The sequence below is a fragment of the Nomascus leucogenys genome, chromosome 5 (genome assembly GCF_006542625.1).
Source record: "Nomascus leucogenys isolate Asia chromosome 5, Asia_NLE_v1, whole genome shotgun sequence".
Lineage (NCBI taxonomy): Eukaryota > Metazoa > Chordata > Mammalia > Primates > Hylobatidae > Nomascus > Nomascus leucogenys.
Window position 1 is genome coordinate 125880740 of NC_044385.1, and position 25685 is coordinate 125906424.

The following is a 25685-nucleotide window of genomic DNA, read 5'->3' on the forward strand; positions in this document are numbered from 1 at the left end:
CTGGCCGGGAAGGGCAGTTGACCTCGGGACTCGCCGCGGGGCGGAGCGGGTGCTGGGAGGAAGGAGGGCGTGGCTGGCGGGGATGGGCGGGGCCGGCGGGGCGGGGCGAAGACAGAGAGAGGCGGGGACAGGGACCCGGGTGTGGCCGTGGGGGCGTGGAAAGTGGGGTGGGCGTGTCTAAAGGCAAAGGGCGGGGCGCGCGCGTCGGGAAGATGGCGCTACGTCTGCTGCGGAGGGCGGCGCGCGGAGCTGCGGCGGCGGTGCTGCTGAGGCTGTGAGTGCAGGTCCCCGTTCCCCGCCTTCCCGGCCCGTGTCGCCGCGGGTCGGCTCCCGTTGCAGCCCCGCGGGCCGGGCGCGGCCTCCCCAAGCCCTCACGGGATCCCAGCCGGACGGGAGCACCATGCGCTTCCCACGCGCTGGCTCGACCTCGTCCAAGGTCGCTGCCGACCGCGCCTCCCTTTGGGAGGGCCCTTGTTGCACCCGGAAAATGGGTACACACCTTAAGTCGAGTTACCTGGACTCAGCCCCAGGAAACAAAACTGCCTGCCTCCCACAAATGGCAAACGTGAACGCGCCAATCTATCTCTGAGAGGCGGCTTGCCTGGTGAAGAACACCTGCGGTTCGTTTAACACAGCGGTTCCCAAACGGTTTGGTCTCAGGACCCGGTTTACACGTCTAAAAATAATTTGAGGACCCCCAAAGCTTTTGCTTATATCTATTGATTTTTGTGGCATGAGGAATTAAACCAGAAATTTAAAAAGTATTCACTTAATAACAAACCCATTAACTTTTAATACAAATAACACTTTAATGAATAACTATTCTCAAAAGAAAAGTGAGAAGATTGGCTCATGGTTTTTATATTTTTGAAAATTTCTTTGGTTTAATAAAGGACAGCTGGAGTCTCATATCAGCTGTTTTGGAGGAAGTATTTGAAAGAAATTCTGGGCTCATGCAGATGCAGATATTAGTTGGGAAAGGGAGGACCAAGCAGACCCTCTCAACGGGTCTCAGGGACCCCCTCAGGTGTCTTTGGACCACACTTTGAGAACCGCTGGTCTAGCACTTGCCCATCGCCTAGGTACGTGCACATACAAGGTCTCATTTGGTTCCCTTGACCACCATGTGAAGAAGTTGTGTGTCGTGTTCATAAAGATGAAAAAACAGAGTCAGAAAGGTTAAGGATTCTCAAAGCCCTATGACCAGTAATGAGAGAGTTTGGTTCAAACACTAAGTGTATGGCTCCTGGTCTGGAACTTCTTTATTTATTTATTTATTTTTATTTTTTGAGACAGAGTCTCGCTCTAGCACCTAGGCTGTAGTACAGTGGTGCAGTCTCGGCTTACTGCAACCTCCACCTCCCGAGTTCAAGCGATTCTCATGCCTCAGCCTTCCGAGTGGCTGGCATTACAGGTGTGCACCACCATCCCCGGCTAATTTTTGTATTTTTAGTAGAGACAGAGTTTCGCCATGTTGGCCAGGCTGTTCTCGAACTCCTGACGTCAAAGAGTCCACCCGGCTCAGCCTGCCAAAGTGCTGGAATTACAGGCGTGAGCCACCATGGCCGGCCTGGTGGTCTGGAACTTCTTTTTTTTGAGATGGAGTTTCGCTTTTGTCGCCCAGGCTGGAGTGCAATGACGCCATCTCAGCGGACTGCAACCTCCGCCTCCCGGATTCAAGTGATTCTCCTGCCGCAGCCTCCCGAGTAGTTGGGATTACAGGGCGTCCGCCACCACTCCCGGCTAATTTTTGTATTTTTAATAGAGACAAGGTTTCACCATGTTGGCCAGGCTGGTCTCGAGCTCCTGACCTCAGGTGATCCACCCGCCTCGGCCTCCCAAAGTGTTGGGATTAAAGGCGTGAGCCACCGTGCCCGGCCTGAGTCTGAACTTCTTACGTCTTCTTGCACTGTGACTCTTCAGTCACCCATGTCCTATGGGAGGACCCACCTAGTGTTATGCATGCCACTTTCCCATTTCCTCCACTGCCCCTGGCACAGGGGAGTCACCCCTCGCCCCAGAGGAGCAGCTCAGGCAGCGTATCCAGGCTGGTCCAGAAGGGTCCTTTTCTGGCTCCTTTTGAGGGGGCCAGCCTCTGTGGCCTGTTGAGTAGTGGGGCGAGTGGGCACACACAGTCCCCACGCCAGTACACTGGGGGTTAACTCACAGTGCTTTTCACCCCGCTTAGCACACTGGCTCTGTTCTCGACATGTCTGCCTGCTGAATATAGGATTCTTGATTGGCATTTTTTTTTCCTTTGAGCATTTTAAAGTGTGTTATCTCACTGTCTTCTTGCCTCCATTATTCTAATGAGAATTCAGACGTTAATGTTATTAGGGTTCTATGTAAGTGATGAGTCTTTTTTTTTTTTTTTTTTTTTTTGCTTGCAAGATATTCTCTTTGTCTTGGTCTTTCAGTGGTTTTATTTTGATGTGTGTGGATCTGTTTGAGTTTATCCTCTTGGAAGTTTGTTGAGTTTCTTGGATGTGTATACTTCAAATTTGGGAAGTTTTTGGCTATTGTTCTCTCAAAAAAGTCTACTCTCTTACCCCTCTCTTCTCTTTCTGAGGCTCCCATTGCGTATATGTTGGTGTAGTTGATGGAACCCCACAGGACTTTGAGACTTCCATTTTCTTTCTGTTCCTCAGGCTGGACAATGTCAATTGACCTGTCTTTTTTTTTTTTTTTTGAGAAAGAGTCTCCCTCTGTCACCAGGCTGGAGTTCAGTGGCGCGATCTCTGCCCACTGCAACCTCTGACTCCCGGGTTCTAGCAATTCTCCCGCTCCAGCTTCCCGAGTAGCTGGGATTACAGGCACGTGCCACCATGCCCAGCTAATTTTTGTATTTTTAGTAGAGACGGGGTTTCACCATGTTGGCCAGGATGGTCTCGATCTTCTGACCTCGTGATCTGCCTGCCTTGGCCTCGCAAAGTGCTGGGATTACAGGTGTGAGCCACCGTGCCCAGCCGACCTGTTTTTAGGTTTGCTGATTCCTCCCTCTTCTAGCTCAAATCATTTTCATTTTAATCCAGAACTTCTTTCTTTTTAGAGACTGAGTCTCACTCTGTCACCCAGGCTGGAGTGCAGTGGTGCAATCTTGGCTCACTACAACCTCTGCCTCCTGGGCTCAAGCCGTCCTCCCACCTCAGCCTCCCACATACCTCGGACTATAGGTGTGCGCCACTGCACCTGGCTAATTGTTCATATTTTTTTGTAGAAATGGGGTTTCGCCGTGTTGCTCAGGCTGGTCTTGAACTGGGCTCAAGCAATCTGCCTGCCTCTGTCGCTCATAGTATTGGGATTATAGGCATGAGCCACCATGCCCGGCCCTTTTCTGTAGTTTCTATCTCTTCATTGATATTCTCTGTGTACTGAAACATCATTCTCATACTTTCCTTTAGTTCTTTTTTTCTTTCTTTCTCTTAGAGACAGAGTCTCCAGGCTGGAGTGCAGTGGTGAGATCGTAGCTCCCTGCAGCCTGCAGCTCCTGGGCTCAAGTGATCCTCCTGCCACAGCCTCCCCAGTAGCTGGGACTACAGGCACACACCACTATGCCCAGCTAATTTTTAAATTTTTTGAAGAGACAGAGTCTTGCAGTGTTGCCCAGGGTAGTCTTGAACTCCTGGGTTCAAATGATTTTCTTGCCTTGGCCTCCAAAGCAGTGGGATTCTAGGCATGAACAACTGCACCTGGCCTCCTTCAGTTCTTTATGCATAGTTTCCTTTAGTTTTTTGAGCATACTTTAAATAGATGATTTAATTAGTAAGTCCAACATCTGGACTTCCTCAGGGACAGTTTGTACTGACTACTTTTTTCCTGTGTGTATAGGTCTTACTTTCTTTTTCTTTGCATGTCTTGTATATTTTTGTTGAAAACTGGACATTTTAAGTAATATAATGGGGCAACTCTGGAAATCAGATTTCTCCCTTTTCCCAGGGTTTATTGTTGTTGTTGTTTGCTTAGTGACTTTAATAAACTAATTCTGCATTGTATTCTTTGTCATGTGCAACCACCGAGGTCTCTGCTTGTTTAGCTTAGTAGTCTAACAATTAGACAAAGATTTCCTTAAATTCCTGAAACCAGTAAGTCTCTTAGTCTTTGCTGAGGGACTCTGTGTGTGTCAGGACATGTCTTCAACATTCAGCCACAGTTTGCTACTCTACCTTTGCTTCCACTTCCTGCTTCCACAGAGACTGAAGGTTAGCTAGACGGGAGCACTTAGGGTCTTTTCTTAGCAGGTGTACAGCCCTGCACATGTGCATGGCCTCCTAGAGTCTCAGGAACATGTCACAACTTTTCAGAGCTCTCTATGGATACCTCGTTCTCCATTTTTGCCTTTTAAGTGTTTTGGTTAGCCTGTTGTTTACCCTGTTATCTTCCATCTCAAGTAGCTGTGATGGTAAATAAGTACTTCTGACTGTTTGGACAAATGCCCTCCGGGAAAATACTATTCCCACTGTGCAAGCTCTGAGTGAGGTCAATTAACGACAGTTTTACAAGTAGGGTCTTCCAAGGAACCACAAGACAGGTCAAATAGTGACATTTTCCAGAAATGGGGCTTTCCCCCTCTAGTGGCTGCCGTGCTGCTGGTTTTCACTGTGATGGGGGCTATTGATTTTCAAGTCTACCACAGAGCTGGGGAAGAGGGATAGGGTAAACTAAACCCCCACGACAATTGCTGTTCTTACTGAGATTCATCCATTTTTCTTAAATGATCCCTATATTGCTGCAAGTCTTTAATTTCTAGAATTCTGAAAAAGTTGATTCTGACAATTTTTGCCAATATTCTCATTGATTTTATGGAGGATGGGATTTTCAAAGGTCTTTTTTCTGTCGTTTTTGCTGTAGTCAGCCTGCATAGTTTTGATCAAGAGTGGATTTGAATTTATAAATTTTTTTTGCATCTGTTGTGTTGATTGTAAGGCTTTTCTTCTTCAGTGTGTTAATATGGTGAATTACAGTGATAGACTTTTTAAAAGTTAAGCTGACCATTGCATTCCTGGAATAAACCCCACTGATTGTGATGTATTGTTTGGATTGCATGTGCTAAAATTTTGTTAAAATTATTTGTATCTATGTTCATAAGGAATATTAGCCTATAGTTTTCTGATATTGCCTTGGTCTGGGTTTGGTATTAGGATGGTGATGGTCACATAGGATGTGTTGGAGAGTTCCCACTTCTATTTCCTGGAACAATTTGTGTAAATTTGGTAAGATTTTGCCTGTAAATGTTTGCACCTGCAGTTTTCTTTGTGGAAAAAGTGTTAAACTACATATTTAGTTTCTTTAATAGACATATTGCCATTCAGATTATCTAGTTCTTCTTGAGTAGGCTTTGGTAGTTTGTATCTTTGAAGGACAATGTCCATTTCATCTAAGTTGTCAAATTCACGTGCCTAGAGTTGTTCATGCTGATTCCTTATCCCTTTTCTTACAGCTCTACAAAGGTATATACCACACAATTCACCCTTTGTAAGTGTATGATTAAATAATTTCTAGTAAGTTTATAGACCCGTCACTACAATCCAGTTTTAGGCCCCCCTCCAAATTTCTGTCATCCCCCAAATTCTCTTGAGCCCATTTGCAATTAATCCTTACCCCTGCCTCTAGTCTGTCATCTCCTTACTGTTTGTGTCATCCGTAGTGATGTGTCCTCTTTCATCCCTGATATTTGTAATTCTTTTTCCTCTGTTTTTTATTTCATCAGTCTGGCTTGAGTTGTATTGCTCTTTTTAAAGAACCGTCTTTTCATTTTATCGATTTTTCTCTATTTTTTTTTCTGTTTTCTATTTCATTGATTTCTGTCTCATCTTTATTATTTCCTACCTTCAGCTTACCTTGGGTTTAATTTACCCTTCAGTTTTTTAAGGTGGAAATTTAGATAATTAATTTTAGACCTTTCTACTTTTTTTTCTTTTGAGACAAGGTCTCGCTCTGTCACCCAGGCTGGAGTGCACTGATGCGATCTTGACTCACTGCAACCTCCACATACTAGGCTCACACAGTCCTCCTGCCTCAGCCTCCCAAGTAGCTGAGACTACAGGCATTAGCCACCATGTCTGGCTAATTTTTGTAGTTTTTGCAGAGATGGGGTTTTGCCATGTTGCCCAGGCTGGTCTCAAACTCCTGGATTCAAGCAGTCCACCCAGCTTGGCCTCCGAAAGTGCTGGGATTACGGATGTGAGCCACCACACCCATCCGGGGTCTACTTTCTAAATATAAGCACTCAGTAATTACTTTTCAGCCATACTCGGTGGCTCATGTCTATAATATCAGCACTTTGGGAGGCTGAGGTGGGAGGATCACTTGTGGCCAGGAGTTCAAGTCCAGATTGGGCAACATAGTGAGATGCTGTCTCTACAAAAAAATTTTTAAAAGTTAGCTGGATGTGGTGGCTCGTGCCTGTGATCCTAGCTACTTGGGATGCTGAGGTGGGAGGATTCCTTGAGCCTGGGGATTTGGGGTTCCAGTGAGCTGTGATCATACTGCTGCACTCCAGCCTGGGTGACAGAGCAAGGCTCTATTAAAAATAGTAATAATAATAATAATAATAAAATTCCCTCTAAGGATTGTTTTAATTCCCTCTAGCAAATTTTGCAAGATTTCTGATACCTATAATCTCTTTTCATTTCTTATGTTGATACTCTGTTTTCTAAAATATTCCGTAGTAAGACTCCAAAAGAAAAAGGGCTCCCTAGCTGTATGTGTTCAGTGGTAGCAGCCAAGCAATGTGCCAGGAAGGTACTTCACATTTTGCAGTGCCGTGGTGGAGAGGAATCTGGTAAAGACAAAATGACAGTTTAGAGAGGCGACAACTACAAGCTAAGTACCTGAGACTCTGGGTCAACAGGAAGGGGACAGTGTGTGAGGAAGCAGTGGGGCCGTGGAAGGTGGCTGAGGGGCCTGGATGGGGTGACCTGTCAGGGTCCCAATAGGCCTTTTGTAGGGTTGGCTTCATCTTTTTTTTTTTTTTTTTTTTTTTTTTTTTTTTTTTTGAGACAGAGTCTTGCTCTGTCGCCCAGGCTGGAGTGCAGTGGCGCAATTTCGGCTCACTGCAAGCTCCGCCTCCCGGGTTCCCTCCATTCTCCTGCCTCAGCCTCTCCGAGTAGCTGGGACTACAGGCGCCCGCCACCACGCCCGGCTAATTTTTTTTTGTATTTTTAGTAGAGACGGGGTTTCACCATGGTCTCGATCTCCTGACCTCGTGATCCGCCCGCCTCGGCCTCCCAAAGTGCTGGGATTACAAGCGTGAGTCACCGCGCCCGGCCCGGGTTGGCTTCATCTTTGAAGCCTCCTGAGGTTACTGTGACAACCACTACTGTTCCTCTGTACTGCTGTGAGGCCACTAAGGGAAAAAGGGAGGGAAGGGACCCAAAGGAGGACGGAGGTGGGAGAAGAGGGGGCGATGGGGAGAGAAAGGCAGAGAAGAATGGAAGCAATGAGTGAGAAAGGGGAGAAACCTCCCTGAAAAGGAGGCAGGGTAAACATGACTGAGAAATGGAAAAATGATCACATTGAAAAGAACTAACTCAGAGTAAGGATGAATATGTGTTCTTTGCTGCTTGAACTGGTATTAAAAGGCCAATGTGAAGTGTTAGATATTTTAAAATGTTTATTGGTATCATTAGAAGTTGAATTCAGTTGCCCAAATGCATGGTGAGAAAGGGGATGTGTAAACAAAAATGATATTTTGGATTGTGAGGCAGAAAGTCATTGTTAATGGCCTTGGAAGGCAGAGGGACCAATCCTTTCAGTGTCCTGGGACTGTCCTGGGTTTAGCATGGAATGTCCTATGTTCCCAGAAACGCCTTAGGTCCCAGCAAACCAGGATGGCCATTCACCATAGAGGTAGAGAAGTAAAGGGCTATGGATGAAGATGGGTACTTATTAGGAACAGGGAGGAGGATGGAGTTGGAGGGGATGAGTGCAGGGCAGGATACAGAGCCCAGAAGGAAAGGAATTGACAGAAGCTGGGAGAAAGAATAAAAAGACCAGTGGTCCAAGATGGTAGACCACAGGTTCAAGAACTGGAGCAAGAGTCTTCTGGAATGGCCTCCATTCTAGAACTGAGAGTATTCAGAATGCTTTAATGGAGAAAGAAGGGCCACTGCTGAGAGTGGGGCTGAAGAGAAAAGAAGGAAGGAGACCCTGTGGGAGCGGGCAACACCAGGAAGGCAGTTGTATGCACATTGTGCAGACCGGGAGTAGCCTAGGGGTCGGGGACATGCCTGGGCTGGACAGTGGAATTGGTGGGAAATCGGATTTCCCTGAGCAAAAACCAGTGGGCAGCAGCCAAACTGGTGAGCAAGAACTGGCTGTGGTGGCTGGGCCGGAATTGGGAGCTACACCTGCCCGGGAGGTCTCTGCCAACAACTCAGCTGTGCCGTGCCTGCTGAACGGCCTCACCTTGGCCTCTGGCTCTGTTGCAGCTGTGTGGGGCTCCTGCTCCTACATACCGTTATCCTGTGGTAGAGTTTTACCGTGGACCAGAGCCATCTAGAGGACGTTAGGTCACGCACATGCTTTCTGTGGGAGAGGCCAAGGAGTCAGTGGGAGGCTGGGACCTGAAGATCAACCCTTTACTGCAGAGATCTCTCCCTCCCTCTCTGTGTCCCATGGATCCAGAGGGAAGTTGAGGACAGTTTCATGCCACATGCTTTACCCGACTCGACTGAGTAACTGTGGCCACTGAGAAGACTCTGTCCTTGCAGGGAACTCTCCTTAGTGCCTGTATTCTGCAGAATGTTTGAGTGGCGCGAGTGCTGCATTTGTCTAGAAGTATTTCATGGTAGTCAGTTGCTAATAACAGGATGTCTGCAGGTGGTGTGTTCTCAGGAGGCACACCTGAAGCCTCCAAGGTGACGACATAGACATGGCTGTGGGTGAGCCTGTCTCAAGACATGACCCATATCCATAGGGAGTGCCCTCAGAGCAGCTGACACCGCTCAGCCTCAGCAGTCTCCAGTGATAGCTTTGGAACAGCCATGCCCTCACTGATATACTTTCTGAAAACAGCCTTTGATCACACAGTTTCCTAACTAAATGTGGTGGTGGTCACTGTGTAGGAGTTGCTATTTTATGTATGACTCCCTGTGAGGAAGCCCATAGGTGCTGGTGGCTGAAATTTAGGAAGGCAGGTTTCTAAGAAGGCTGGGAAAAGCAAGCTGGGCTCCTTGGGGGGGAGCTATTAGTAGTTTTAATTAATTTTTTTCACATATAAAAAGTTGTTAATTATAAAAACAACATTTTTTTCTACCCTGAGTGCAGCTGGAGCTGTGTTCTGCTATTACACATTGCTCATTAATTCCACACATTGCTCACGATCCTGTGAGGTTTAGAATTTTATTAGACAATAAAGAAGATATCAAGGAAATAATATTTGTGGTTTCATATAGGTCACTTGGGTATGAATTTAAATCCACTGTAATTCAAACAGGTTTAATTTATTTCATGTTGCTACTTGAATGTGTTACAGCGTATCAATTAAATAACTCACTTGAATGATGCAGACTTGAGATTCATTCCCTCCTTCTTTCCTTCCTTCCTTTCTCACCCCATTCTCCCTACCATAAACCAGGTTTAGAATAGCTGTTAATTTAGCTGCTTTGATTTTTTGTTGTTGTTGTTTATTTTGAAACGGAGTCTCACTCTTGCTCAGGCTGGAGTGCAGTGGCACAATCTCAGCTCACTGCAACCTCCACCTCCTGGGTTCAAGCGATTCTCCTGCCTCAGCCTTCCGAATAGCTGGAATTACAGGCATACACCACCACACACGGCTAATTTTTTTATTTATTTTTTATTTTTAGTAGAGATGGGGTTTCACCATGTTGGTCAGGCTGGTCTTGAACACCTGACCTCGTGATCTGCCTGCCTCGGTCTCCTAAAGTGCTGGGATTATAGGTGTGAGCCACTGTGCCTGGCTTTTTTTTTTGTTTTTAAGACTGATGCAGCTATGTTGCCCAGACTGGACTACAGTGGCTATTTGCAGGTGTTATCATAGCTTACTGCAGCCTTGACTTCCTGGGCACCAGTAGCGCTTCTTCCTCAGTCTCTCTAGTAGCTGGGACTGTAGGCATGTGCTACCACACCCAGCTGATTTTATGTTTTGTTTACACTTAAGGATGTTGACCTAATCTAGGAGCAGTGATGATGTTCACTGTTGTTCCACATGACTCTAGCACATATATATTTGTATGTGTATAACCACAGTTGTTCATTTAGTCTGTTTCCAGGTTTTCTTGGGAAATGCAGAGAAAAATGTTCCTATCCCCAAATCTCTGTGGATACCCTTACTTAAGTATTTGCAGGTAAATTTCTGTATGTGAACTTGCTGGGTACAGACATTTGAAGCCTTTTGATGCTTGCTGTCAAATCACCCTCCACAAGGGTGTATTGATGTATCCCTGGATAGTGTATGCCTTTTGGAGGCTCATCTGTCCCATTTCCTTGCATTAGGAGACCCATGCACACTGAAGTAGGCACAGACTGTCACGCAGGTCACCTGACTGGCAGCACCAGACCTAAAAAGGCCTGTTGGCTACCGTGACAGCCTTGGCTGTCACACTGGGCCCGCCTATGGGTGTTTCTGTAAATGGCTATGAACCTCTTCTGAACTACACCACATGTTAACATCTTTCTCTTAAGTCTTTGAGATTGGCAGAGGTGCTCTATTTAATAATAAAGGAATGGGCTGGGCATTGGTGGCTCACACCTGTAATTCCAGCACTTTAAGAGGCTGGGGTGGACAGATCACTTGAGGTCAGAAGTTCAAGACCAGCCTGGCCAGCATGGTGAAACCCCGTCTCTACTAAAAATACAAAAATTAGCCTGGTGTAGTTGTGCATGCCTGTAGTCCCAGCTACTCAGGAGGCTGAGGCAGGGGAATTGCTTGAACCCAGGAGGTGGAGGTTGCAGTGAGCCAGGATCACGCCACTGCACTCCAGCCTGGGTGACAGAGCGAGACTCCGTCTCAATAATAATAATAATAATAATAATAATATAAAGGAATGAAAGTTTCCTTAGAAAGTAAGGATTCTATTTTAACAGAATACTGGCGTGGGCAAGTCTGTCTTAACTGTTTCTCCTGTGTCTAAATGAGAAGGAAGAATGACCCTGGTGTCTATATTTGCAGGACGCTTTTCAGTATTAATATTCAGAACCCCAAATATTGAAAAGTGTAAAAGACAATACTTGCTACTTCATTGTTCCATTGCCACCCCCAGTAAAATGAGGGTCTTAGTTTAGCAGAAGACTGTGTTCACCGTTTAACTCACAGTTCTACATTGCTAAAAATTGGCACTTTTTTTTTTTCCTAATAAGGGCCTCTCTATGGACCTTTTTAAAGTTTATATGGTCATTAAAAACATCATTGCACACATATACTTTGTACCACTTTGGAAGTAGTGCAGGCTTGTTTGAAAGCATACACTTGAATTGTCTTCTTACTTAATCTCACAGTATTCTTTGTGAGAGGGTTGATATGCCCCCATTATTCTGTGGCCAAAAACAAAAGTTTAGGAAATGAAAACAGCAAACAGAAAACCCCATGCCAAATGCTGTTTTCGTAGTGAGGCACTGGAGGGCGCTCTAGCAATGGGAGATGCATGCAGTCTCTGCAGTCTGCGGGCTGCCTTCACGAACGCCTCTTTCAGAAGATGTAAGAGTTGTTTTTTCTGTTCATTTTAAGGCAAATGAAAGACACATGATGGTAGAGGAAATATTTCTATACTGACCTATAAACGGTCCCTTTAAAAGTTTATGAGAAACTGAAGAAGTAGCTCTGTGCCCCAGCCTTCCTTATGACCTCCTCTCTCCCTAGCCTGTTGCAGCCTCAGCGGCCTCCTCTTCTGGGCTGTGTCGTCAGCCTGAAGCACTCTGTCCGTTTGTGTCTCAGCTCAAATGTCACAGATCAGAGAGGTCTTCCTTGACCACCCTGTACAACATAGCCTCCATCCTGCTAACCAGCCTCTGCACTACCCTGTCCCCTTGCTGCTGTTTTCATTTTTTCCTATTGCCCCATTTCCACCAGACATATCACATGCTTATTTGTTTATTGTCCGCCTGTACTCTACCCCAGCCCCCAGATATTCATGAGAGCAGGGACTTGGTTTATTCCATTGCTATTATATATCCAGAACCTAAAACAATCCTTGGCAGTGCCTGATATAAATTTGCAGAAAGAAAAAAGAACAGATTTAGGAATGAAATATTTTGAGTGTTTCTAAAGATTTAGTGGATTTTTTTTCTTTATTGTGGTAAATTATACATAACAAAATTACCATTTTAACTTTTTTTTTTTTGAGATGGAGTCTCGCTCTGTCCCCCAGGCTGGAGTGCAGTGGTGCGATCTCGCTTACTGCAACCTCTGCCTCCTGGGTTCAAGCAATTCTCCTGCCTTGGCCTCCGAGTAGCTGGGATTACAGGTGCCCACCACCACACCTGGCTAATTTTTTGTATTTTTAGTAGAGACGGGGTTTCACCATGTTGGCCAGGCTGGTCTCGAACTCCTGACCTCAGGTGATCTACCCGCCTCGGCCTCCCAAAGTGCCGGGATTACAGGCGTGAGCCACCACGGCCGGCCCATTTTAACCATCTCTAAGTGTACAGTTTAGTGGCATTAAGTACATTCACATTGTTGTACAACTGTCACCACCATCCATCTTCAGAACTTTTTTATCTTCCCAAACTGAAACCCTGTGCCCATTAAACACTAACTCCCTGTTCCCTTCCCCCCACCCAGTCCCTGGTAACCACCATTCTCATTATTTTCACTGTGAATTTGACTACTCTAGATACTTCACATACATAGAATCACATATTTGTCCTTTTGTGTTTGGCTTATTTCACTCAGCATAATATCTTCCAAGGTGCAGCCATGTTATAGCAGGTATCTGATTTTCATTCATTTTTAAGGCTGAATAATCTATTGTGTGCCTATTCCATATTTTATTTATCCATCCATCTGTTGATGGACATTTGAGTCACTGCCACCTTTTGGCTATTGTTAGTGCGTGTTCTTTGTGGAGCACAGAAATATGATGTTTAAGTTTAAGCCTAAAGTGGATTTCTTTGAATTACACTAGCCAGTCACAGATCACTCCTGGGTAGTACTATGGCTTGAATGTGGTATCCCCTCCAAAATTCATGTTGAAACTTAATTCCCATTGTGGTGGTATTAAAAAGTGGGGCCTTGTAGGAAGTGGTTGTAACAGTCATGAGGGCTGTGCCTCATGAATGGGTTAGTACCATTGGAAAGAGGCTTCAGAGAGAGTTTTCCAGTCTTGCCCTTCCGCCTTCTACCATGTGAGGACTCATCTATAAGGCGCCATGTTGGAAGCAGAGAGCAGCCCTCCGTGGACACCAAGGCTGGCACTTTGATCTCGGATTCCCCAGCCTCCAGAACTGTGGGAAGTAAGTTTCTGTTGCTTATAAATTAGCCCAGTGTGTGATACCTTTTAAAATAGCAGCATAAACAGACTAAGACAGGTGGTTTCTACTTTTAGGAAAATATTTTTAGTTCATATTAAGGTAGAAACTTATTCTAGCTCCTAAAAATCAGAATTGTTTTAATATCCTCAGGTGTTCTTTCGGTTTTTCTTACAATTGTCAAAAACAAGTTTAAAATCAAGTTACTAACTCTGCTATAGGCAGGAAGCTCCTGGATAGATACTCTGGGGTTCAAGTCCAATGCTGACCCGCAGTTGGCCCTTCACCTTGTTCAAGGCCCTTATCTAGATTGTGCCTTATTTTTCTCACCCAAAGGAGGATGGACAGGTTTCTTCCTGCCAGTTGACATTCCAAAGTCTAGAAAGGAATTGTTGCCCTCAAGTAAGACGACCTTGGGGAATTCAGAAATATAAAATATATAGCTTTTTGAGCTCTAAGTTATTTTGGTCCATTTGAGCTCAATTTGACCAGAGATTAAAGATAAAAGCTCTGCCTCCCCCAAACTTATGGGTACAGCCTACACTCAATTGGTTTTACCGCCTTCTCCTGACATTAAGGGAGATTTTTTTGGTTGTGTGTTGTTGACCCTTTAGGTCCTCAGAAGGGGCGGCGCCCTCATTGTGTCTCTCCCTGCCGCAGGGAGTGCTACTAGGCACTTTGTTCCAGTGACTTATGATGGACACAGCACAGCGCCTAGGGGTTAGGATTCTAAAATAATTCAGGTGTACGGAGATGCAGAACCTAAAAGAACTCAGGAGAAAGAGAAGGTCGATATCCTAAATTTTAGTCTGATTTTGACTCAGATGTGGATACCTGATTTCTGCCTACATCTCACCTCTTTGAGTTTTTTTCTGCTCCATTTGGGTTCCTTGCTCACTTGGAACCCTCAAGCTGGCTTGCAAATGCCCAGAGCCACAGTGCTCTTGTAGGGTCTGCCTGTTCTATGGCCCATCAGCCGGCAGTCCATCCAGGGATGACAAGTGAGCCCAAGAAAACAAGCAGTGCTCATGTCAGATGTGTAGCCCTTCCCACGTGCTGTACATTTTAAGAAATGCCTTCACTGGGCACGGTGGCTCATGCCTGTAATCCCAGCACTTTGGGAGGCCGAGATGGGCGGATCACGAGGTCAGGAGTTCGAGACCAACCTGGCACAACATGGTAAAACCCTGTCTCTACTAAAAATACAAAAATTAGCGAAACGTTATAGTCACACACCTCTAATCCCAGCTACTCAGGAGGCTGAGGCAGGAGAATCACTTGAACCCGGAAGGCGGAGGTTGCAGTGAGCTGAGATCCCGCCATTGTGCTCCAGCCTGGGTGACAGCGAGACTCTGTCTCAAAAAAAGAAAGAAAGAAAGAGAGAGAGAGAGAGAGGAAGAAAGAAAATGTCTTCTGCAGATACCTTAACTGCAAAGGAGTCAGCCAGTCAAGAGAATTTCTCCTCTACCAGGAAGAGAATATGGGTATAGGAGAGGCTTGGAGTGTCTCTGCCACCCCTCATGTCCTCTGGACAAAGGCCCAAGCTGTGCGTTTGAATCATCAGTGTGTACTTGTCCTGCAGAACATCAGGGATTTGCCAGGTAATCTGGTGACATGCCTGCACCAGGGGACTGGGAGAATCCTTACCATTAAACCTCTTCTCCCCACCCCTTAACACATAAATACGCTTTTTAAGCTTCCTAACGCTGTACTCTGATCATGGTGCCTACCCCCTTGGACAGCATAAATTTCCCAATGATCTCCAGTTACCTGCCGCATAAAGTCCAGGCCCCTTAGCGTGGCATGTACTCACCTCCTCACCCATCCTCCATCTTTCCATATTCCCCCAGGCTGCTTACCTGTGGCCCACATGCGCCACTCACCATGCCCCACACTCTCGGGTCATCAGCGCCACTTCCTCCTGGAAGCCTTCTTTCCCTGGACACCTCAGCCAGCCATCTGCCTCATCCCTGAGAGCCCTAACCTCTCTGCTGACTTTTGCCACCCTTCCCTGTGTTAAGGTGATCGAGATGCAGAACTCCCAGTCGTCTTTGATGCCTCCTGTCCTCTCCCACCCACACCCCATCTGTTGCCAGGCCTGTTGATTTTCCCCTTCAGGTGCCAACTCTTTTTTTTCCATTGTATTAGTTTCCTATTGCTGTTGTAACAGATTACCGCAAATATCATGGTTTAAATTAAGCTTGTCCCTGCAGCCTGTGGGCCACATGTGACCTGGGATGACTTTGAATACGAATTTGTGAGCTTTCTTAAAACATGAGATTTTTTGGCGATTTTTTTTTCCCCTTAGCTTATCAGCTGTTGTTAGTGGATTTTATGTGTGGCCCAAGACAATTCTTCTTCCAGTGTGGGCCAGGGAAGCCAAAAAAATTGGACACCCCCGGTTAAGTTAACACAGATTTGTTAACTTATGCTTCTGCAGGTTGGAAGTCTGACCTAGGTTTTGTGGGCTGAAACCAAGGTGTTTACAGGGATGGAGAGCCTTCTTTCTGGCAGTTCTAGGGGTGATTCGTTTGCTTGCCTGTTTCAACTTCTAGAGGCTGCCCACATTCTTTGGCTCTTGGCTCCTTATCCATCTTCAAAGCCAGCCCCAGTGGACTGAATTCTTCTCCCCATTGCTGCCATCTCTCGGGTTCCGTTGCTTCTGCCACCCTCTTCCACTTAGAAGGACCCTTGTGATTACATTGGCCCCACCTGGATAACCCAGGCCAATCGCCCCAACTCAGGGTCAGCTGATTAGCAACCTTCATTCCACTTTGTCATGTAACCTGACATATCAATAGATACTGGCTATAAGGACGTGGACATCTTTGGGGGCCATTATTCTGCATACCCATCCACTGTTCTAGATTCAGGTTTGAACTCTTGGAATGACCATCTAATGGGCTGAGTTCCCTCATTGCCTCTCATGTTATGTGCTGCCAGCATAGATATTAAGATGTACATTCTATCATCTAGACCTGTTGGTTCCAAAAATATCTCTTGGATCTGTTCTTTTCTGTCTCCATTGCCCCTACCCTAGTGGTCATCTGTCATCTGGACCACTGTGAAAAAGGTTTGTTTATGTCTATGGGTGCCCCTCCAAGCAATATTTAAGTGTACTATTCAAGGGTGTTTTAGTACATTCACAATATTGTGCAACCGTCACCTCCATCTAGTTCCAAAACATTTTCATCACCCTAAAGCAGAACTCTGTATCCATTGAGCGGTCATTCCTCATTCCCTCCTCTCCTCAACCCCTGGCAACCAGCAGTCTATCTTCTGTCTCTGTGCATTTACCAGTTCCTTTGTATGGATATAGTACTACATTTTATTTTTTAAATTAAATTTTTTAGAGACAGGATGTAGCTCTGTCATCCAGGTTGGAGTGTAGTGGCACCGTCACCCAGGCTGGAGTGTAGTGGCATGATCATAGCTCACTGTAGCCTTGGACTCCTGGGCTTGAGTGATTCCTCCTGCCTCAACCTTCCAAGTAGCTAGGACTGCAGGCACTCACCACCACACCTGGCTCATTTTTTAATTTATTTGTCAGTTGATGGACATTTGGGCTGTTTCCACTTTTTGGCGATTGTGACTAGTGCTGCTATGAACATTCATGTACAGGTATTTGTTTTCAGTTCCTTTGGGTTTATACCTAGGAACTGCTGTGCCATATAGTAATTCCATGTTTAACTTTTTGAGGAACCACCAAACTGTTTTCCACAGTGGCTGCACCATTTTACATTCCACCAGCAATGTACAAGGGTTCTGATTTCTCCACATCCTCGCCAACACTTGCTGTTTTCCATTGTTTTTATTGCAGCCATCCTAGTAGGTGTGAAGTTGTATTCTCGCAGTTTCTTCCAAATCATTTTTAAATGTACAAATTGTCTAATTTCACTTCTCTGCTTCACATCCTTCCCATTGCACTTAAAATAAACCCTGGCCCCCACCTTGGACTCCGAGGAGTGTATGATCTTCCCCCTCCTACCTCTTTCTCTCACTGCCTTCCATGCTCCTCGCTCAGTCCACTTACCTAGCGTCATTGGCCTTCTCCCGTTCCCTCAAGCAGGGAAGGCAAACACCCATGGACTTTCGTTTATTATTTATTTATTTTTTTTTTTTTTAACACTTCCCTCCTTAGGTCCAGAGACCGTGGGCTTTGAGGCTCAGGGGATTCAGATCTAAGGTCCATTTAGAAGTAAATGATGAGATGAGCTGGGCGCTGTGGCTCACGCCTGTACTTAGCACTTTGGGAGGCTGAGGTGGGCAGATCACGAGGTCAGGAGATCGAGACCATCCTGGCTAATACAGTGAAACCCCATCTCTACTAAAAATACAAAAAATTAGCCAGGCGTGGCGGTGCGCGCCTGTAAACCCAGCTACTCTGGAGGCTGAGGCAAGACAATTGCTTTAACCCAGGAGGTGAAGGTTGCAGTGAGCCGAGATCGTGCCACCGCACTCCAGCCTGGGCAACAGAGTGAGACTCCATCTCAAAAAAAAAAAAAAAAAAAAGAAAGAAATGATGAGGTGATGCATTGAATGCTAGGTATGGCGTGTACATAGTTCATAAGAACACCAATAAACAGTGGATGTAAAAAACAACATCAGACAGATACCTAAACGCCATGTCTTTGGTGCAGGGGTGACCACCTGAAGCATGTCCTCCCTTCTCTGCCTTTTTCCTCCCTCATAGCACCCATTCTTCATTGCACTTAGGATTTGTCACCAGCCACAAATGTGTGCATCTCCCTGTTTGGTCTCCTGCACTGGGCTGGAAACTCCACGTTCACCCTTTATTCCTGTGCCCAGCACAGTGCCTGACACAGTAGGCACTGATTAAATGATTCTTGAATGACTGCATCATCATATGGTCACAGTAAACAGAATCCATCACTAATTATCTATTTGACATGAGCGGGTGGAAAGGCAAAGTTTTTATGCATGAGTGTGGGTGTATGTATGTTTTCCTAGATTATAGATTTGTCTAAACATTCCTGCTAATTTTAAGATATCACATCTGAAGTTTCCTTCTTGGCTTGAATTTTTGAACATAGGCCAAGGCTGTTTTTAGATTCCTCAGTATTCTCTCTTTTGTGAAGGAGTTTTCAAACGTATAAACGCTGCATCCTCCGTACAACTGGTTTACATTGTTGGTTTATGCAGTTGAGTTGTGGGCAGAGGGGAAACCTCAATGTCTGAATGTGGCTTTACCCCAGCGCTGAGGTATCCCCGGGAGAGCTTGGCCAGTCTGAGTCCATGTGGCCTAAAGGTCCTCGCTAGCCAGTTCCCTGTCCTACCTACATTCTGTTTATTTCAGAACTTCTCACCTGTTGAACACACAGCCCTTCCTCAACACAGGACCAGCTCAGCATCAGGAAGCTGTATTTTAAGAAAATCAAGGTCTTCCAGCTCAGTGGAGGCATCTTAGCGGGATCCAAAATAACATTTGCTTTTATCTTGAAATTCTGTTTTTGGTTTTTCCCCAACTCTCATCCTTCCCCCACCTTCACCCCAGACACTCTAGGTTGTTGCTGAAATTAGGCATGATAGAAAGTGTGGACTCATAGGCTCAGTTCTGTTGCCTCCTTATGGCCAGCGTGTGGAAGAGCTCCTTGGCTCTCGTGCCTTCTCCATCGGAGCTCGTTCAGCACCTTGGCCTGTTTTGGGCTGAGTCCCTGACTTGGGAGTTGTGCTGTTCGTCTGATGTCCATCGGGCTGTAAGCTCCTTGAGGACCAGGCGCCATGTTTACTCACCCGTGTCCCTTCTGGGAACCTGCGGGAAACTGCTGACCGGAGTGGCTCTGAGACCTCGCATGGCCCCACACATTTTTTTCTGTGGGAACCACTAAGCATTAGCAACTAGCCAGTGATCAGCAGGGATTAGCAGCGTTTAGGCTCCGCAAACATTTAATGTGCTAATTGAGGAGCCCCGGGTTCCGCCAAGGAAGTGATTTACAAAGGTGGAAACAGGACTGTTGACACAGGTGCATTTTATTAATTACTGGTTTGGGGGAATTAGTAAAAACGTTAATAATTTGAGGGATTATTCTTAATGAAGGATAAGAAACTTCACAACCATATGGTTTACTACTTGATGTGATTTTCCCTTTTTTAAAAAAATACTTTTAAATCTGGGTTTTAGTCAGGACAAGCCATTTCTTGCAGAACTTATTGATTGTATTACATAGGTAAATGGAAAAATATTTCCTAGAGCAATTTTTTGTAACAAAAAATTCTAAAACCTACCAGTAGTATGAAGTAAGAGGCACCTATGGCACATCTTTGTATTATGCAGTCCCTCCTTTATACATTCCTCTGACAAGAATGGGAGTCATGCCTCCCAGGCTCCGAGCATTACTGGGGCAGCTCCTAAGAAGAGAGAAGGGAAGAACATTTCCTGAGGATCTTTGCTGTGCCAGGTTCCAGAAGGTGCTTTGGCACATCTCATGTGAGAACGGGCTCCTTTTGCCTGCTTTCTAAGAAGTGTGCGGTGTGAGGTGGCTGGCTGCATGGAAGAGACCTGGGAGGAGTAATTCCACCACTATTGTGTCTTAGTCTTCAAGTGGCCAGTACAGTACCTTGGCCTGTGGTAGAGCCTGAGTAAATGTTGAATGAAACGAAGATGCCATGGCCAGTGGTGAAGCAGGGATCAGTGCAACATGCTGTGGAGATACAGAGGCGGGGGTGGCTTTTGGAGGGCACCTGGATCATTCCCAGGGAAGCTGCCCTCTGGGCAGAGTTTAAAGTATGGCAGAGGGAAGAGTGTTCTTGGCAGAGGGCACAAGGCCCGGTAGGGAAGTTATGAGCAGGTAATTGTGGAGTATGGGATTCCCAGGGGCCGGGCATGATGTTGAGAGCGGGGGAGGTTGAGGCCAGACTGTGAAGGGATTCCTAGGCCAGCCCGGGACTGACTTCAGATTTACATCCTGTTGGCAACAAGGAGCCAGTGGAGATGTTTAATCTCTTTCGGCCTCCATCAAGTTAGCCTTTCAGTCTGTAACCTGGCCTAAGTGTTAGTCCCATGTCGTTTGAACCCCTTGCCTTTCTCTTTTACTTAAATTACATTCGCAGTGCGCTGTGAAACCTAATTGGAATAGACAAAACGTGGTGGAACTCTTCAGCTTATGGGGCCAGTTCATGCTCACCTTAATGTACTTATAATGTACATTTAAATACTGCCAGTTATTTGGAGCTTTCAGGTGAGTTCACTTCTCTGTGTACTATATACTTTGCTTCCTACATCTGCAGTTAATTTGTTAAGAGACTTTAATGAGAAACTTCAAACAGTTTAAATGTCAATTACCAAAAAACTGAGGTTTTCAAGTTCCAGTAATCTACCCGTGTTGGTCATCAGAATGTAGTCCCAGGTGGATGTGATTTAAGACATGACATTCCAGAGCTTCAGTTACAAAGAATTTATATATTTCGGGACTAATAAGCTGGCTCCAGTGGTGGCTACACTTGCAGGATTGTCTGCAGTAATGACTCATCTAGTACCGGTGCTGCTCAGAACTTTCTGTCCACGGAGTTCACACTGGTTTTGTGTTTGGGCTGGTGCTTTTGAATCTGGAAAAAAGTGCATAAAAATATGCCAGAAATGTAGTAAATATTGTGATCATTTGATTTTTTAATCCGACACTTTTGAGAGGAAAAGATTATTCATCAGTACTTTATCATAGATTTAATTAATGGGATAATCTTTAATTTCTGACTCAGACATCTGGATTTGTTTCTTGCCACTCCCTCCTTTTTTTTCTGTGTTCCTTTCTCGTCTTTATTTTTGATGAAGATAAAATACTTAAAGAAAGCGTTGAATGTGATGATGAGTATTGTTTTAACAGAAAGTAAAATCAAAAGCATGCAGAATAAATTAACCTTGCATTTTCTCAGCAGGTCAGTTAGTGGGTGTTATATCCTTAGTTGTTGGTGCTACAAAGTAAATAATTTTTGGCAGCTGGTTTAGTTTTCACCACTTCTAAGCCTATGACAAATGGTCTTGGAAGATCTTTGGTCTTAAAAAGGAAAATTTTTTGTGTGAGAGTTTTAAGTTCAGTTTTGTTGGGTTTTGAAGGCTTTTTTATGTAAGCCACTTATGTGGCATTTTGTTTTATTTGAATTTGAATTTTTTTTTAAGTTTTAAAGCTAGAGTCTGCCACATTGAACTGTTTTTCACACTTGGCATTTAAAAGTTAATTTGCTTTTTCTGTTTTTAAAAGAGACTAAAAAACTAAGGTTTCCCCTACTAAGCATTGATTAGTCAACCGCTTTTGAAAATTGAAAAATTAGTTTGTATGGTTTTAGATTGTTTTTCTCCCCAGGAGAAATAATGTTGCTACATAATCTCAGACCTGCATTCACGTATTTAGCCTGCCATAAATCACCGTCAAAGTGAAGAAAATGCTGAAAGTAAGATATACCTGCACATGTGAATTTCATGTATTTTCTGGTAATCAACTCTGTTTTAAAGGCTTTTGGGAGTTGTTTTCTGTCAGAAGCAGCCCACTGGTGCTGTATTTGGCATGTTGTGTGTTATTAAAACTTCATATAAATGCAGAGGTACTAAAACGTGAAGTTTACAAAACCCATCGGAACATTTTTACTTGTGTAGCTAGCACGATCACTTCTCCAAGTACAATAATCTTTGTGTTGTGAGCCTGTAGACAAAACTGGTGTCTGGCATATCTGATTGGAATGTGAAATTTAATATTTTCCACTAGTTATTTCCCAACATGCAAAGTGAACCGATACCCATTAAATGTATACATTTAAGTAAAAATAGAGAGGATCAGTGGCTTAATCAGCTTTACAGCTGTGAATTTAGGAAGTGAATTCACATCACCCCTCTCTCCAGAGAGACGACTTGATGACTTACTCTCGGTTTCTTTAAGTGACATAGTAGACCTTGTTTGGATTAATCAGCAGCCTTGGGAGTTGGAGCAGTCATTTGCAATATTGAGTGGAAAAGTTCCTTGTGCTTGGAAAAGTTAGAAGGCCAGGAGTGAGAGACATGGCCTCATCCTTTCCCTGGTGGCTCCTCACCTGTGAAGTTGCACCAGGGTGGTAATAAAATTGTAGGAGCTCATTTTATGTGAAACCATTAGCAGCCTGAGAATTCAGGACTAGCTGCCTTTCATACTTTAAGACACTGGAAGGTGTCATTTATAAGCATAGAGAGCCTGCAGGAAGGCAGAACAGGCTTGTAAACTGGAGCCTGAGGCTCTGGACAGCAATCAGTGTGTAATAGAGTTTAAAGTCTTAGGTTATCAGAATCACAAATGGGCCTTTAAGTGTTGTGGGCAAATCCCAAGAAACATCTGTCTATAAAAGGCAGGTACAATGGCCAGTTATTTCCTCCTGGTTATTGTGATATTGTTATTTTCTGTTTATGCCTTTGTGGATGGGAGTGGGGAGAGAAAGGGAGGGACCCTTGCTACAAGTGTAAGAATAAAATTGTAAATATTTGTGTTAGTTGAAAAAAAATTGACTGTGGTAAGTGTCGCAGCTAATGTAGGGTTTTTTCACCTTGAAACAGCGACTGCTGCCCAGTTCCTGCTGCCTTGTTCACAGACTCTGAATTCCACTGCTGGGGTAGGCGTGTGTGACAGGCAGAGAGAGCCCTGGGGTTGGGGGAACAAGGAAGTGTTTCCAGTTCCCATTTGGCTTATGCATTGGAGGGTTCCCCAATGTGGGGACAGCGTCCAGGTTCTTGGCCTGTGGAAATGACAAATGGCCCTGGCAGTGGGCTATCCCAGCTTCAGTGTTTCTCTTCACCATCCTAAGAGTGGTTCTTTATCCGAAACCATGAAGAAAACCAGACGATTAGAGAAGAATTCAAGAACCCATTCTGTAGACGTTGCCTCCTGACAAGTACAAATGTGTCTGTTGAAATCTGAGTGCTCCAAGTCCCCTTCTATCTGCCTTCTCCCTCCTCCAGGTGTTAGGTTACCTGATTGCCCCTGGTTGGCCCTCATCCCCTCCCCTATCTGGGCAGCGCTCTCCCTGCTGTGGGGTTGGGTGGTCCTCCTGCTCCTGGGTCGTATGGCATCGAGAGATGCTGATTCCATCTGCAGCTCCTTCTCTGTACTGTGGACTTCACTGCTTGTCTCTTTCTCTGGCCACTAGGAAGCATTTATTCTGATTCTTATGGGCAGCTCAAGAGGGCGCCCACAGAGGGAAGGGTCGGCCTTTAAAATGTCTGTCCTTCATCTCAAAGTCCGTTTCTTTAAAGTGGACACAGATGGGATTGGGCTGGAGAGAGGTGGCCCCAGCCCAGGAGATCGTGTCGTCTGGGTGAAACCACTGCACCCTGTGGTCCCTGGGCTCCTATTGCTCAGGGTTCCTTTTTAAAGCCCACTTGTTAAGACTTCTTCCTTTACAGAGGAGACGTTGTGCTTACCCTCTTGTGAGGATCTCACAGTGTTCTAGCGCCTCTCCTTGGAGATGGTATTTACTGGTTTGAGGGTGACCTCTGCCAACGGACCTGTTCAGTCACCAGGTACAGGGCCTTCTTCAGTTGTCTTGTCGAAGAGGCTCTGCTCACCCCTGCCCCACCAGCTCTGAGAAGTGCCCGAAGTTAGTTGGACGTGGCTTCTCTGCCTAGGTAGCCTTGCATCCCTGGGAGGATGGGGGCCTAAGCTGGAAGTGGATTTTTCTCATCTAGCAGAAGCACATTTGATACTGGATAAAAGCCCCATCTTCTGTTTCAGAAGCAGCTTGGAGCATTTCTTGTTTAACTGTCATGTAAGCCCCTTAAGCAATGCTTTTTTCAGAGAGATATCATCCTGATAAATTGCCAAATGCCTCTTTCAAATCCATTCCTTAAAAAAAAAAAAATCCTCTTTGCTGTTTATTCCGGAGTCACTCATCATGCAAATATTAATATCTTTGTGAGAAGTGGTGTTCCTGGAGTTGAAGAAGGCTCTTTAGTAGGGCTGCTGGTCAGTCAGTACAGTCCCTGAAAAACATGACTATTTATAACACAGGCACCAGAGGGTTCAGAGAAGTGCTAAAAGTGGAGAAGTTGGGGGCAGGGGAGTGCTGGCAAGGATGAACTTTGCCTATTTCACAAGTTTTGACTAAAGTAGTTCTGAATAAGAAAAGCGTTTGATGAAATCTTACCTAGTATAAAGACATATTATTTTTGGCCTCTCTTTTTTCTTTCTTCTTTTTGTTCTTTCACCTTTCCCCTGTGACCTCCCATTCCAGCTGAGCCCTCTTGTTCCCATTTGCCCTGTACTGTTGATCTTAACCCCAGCTCTGCCCTCTCTTAAATCCTGTTCTTATTCTTGGAGAAGACTACAGTCTCCCGAGCTCTTTCTATATGCCAAGCACTGTACTTTATAACATTCATATTATCATGAGGAAATATTCTTTTGCCTGTTTTACAGATGAAGCAAGTGAGATTCAGGGAAGTTAAGTAATTTATCCAAATTTACATGCGTACTAAGGGGTGGAGCAGGAGCCAGACCCCTGTTTCTGAAGCGTGTTTGCTGAACCACTACACTTCAGCCACCTACTTTGGACATCTTTGGAAAGGAGGATTCTTTTACCGTTACCAAAAAGACATTAATAAAAATAAGTCCAGGTGTGGTGACTCATGCCTGTAATCCCAGCACTTTGGGAGGCAGAGGCAGGTGGATTGCTTGAGCTCAGGAGTTCGAGACCAGCCTGGGCAACATGGTGAAACCCTGTCTCCACAAAAAATAGAAAAATTAGCCACATGTGGTGGCACATGCCTGTAGTCCCAGCTACTCCAGAGGTTGAGGTGGGAGGATTGCTTGAGCCTGGGAGGCAGAAGTTGCAGTGACCTGAGATAGTACCACTGCACTCGAGCCTGGGTGGCAGAGCCAGACCCTGTCTCCAAATATTTATGTATATGAGTGTGTGTGTGTGTGTGTGTGTGTGTGTATGTATACACATATATATGCAAATATATAATATATACATATATTACATACATATATAATATATATGTGTGTATATATAATAAAATGCCCATAAATTGAAGATTCATTAAATACAGGGATAGTCATACCATAGTAATGATGTAGCTGTTAAAAAGAATAAGGTAGTTCCCATAAATGGTAGAATAGCTTGATTGTACTAATCCCCCTGTATTTTATGTAGATTTGTAAGATTCACACCAAATTTTTTTTTTTTTTTTTTTTTTTGAGTTGGAGTCTCGCTCAGTCACCCAGGCTGGAGTGCAGTGGCATGATCTTGGCTCACCGCATCCTCTGCCTCCCGGGTGCAAGTGATTC

General features: G+C 45.1%; 1 protein-coding gene across 1 annotated transcript in view; it reads left to right on the forward strand.

Annotated features, from left to right (window-relative positions):
• Positions 1–212: 212 nt before the first annotated feature.
• CLYBL (citrate lyase beta like) overlaps positions 213–25685 on the forward strand; it is a 289048-nt gene continuing 263575 nt past the window's right edge. The window contains exon 1 of the mRNA XM_030812467.1: positions 213–274. Within this exon, the coding sequence (XP_030668327.1) occupies positions 213–274 (62 nt within the window). The remainder of the gene's footprint in view (positions 275–25685) is intronic.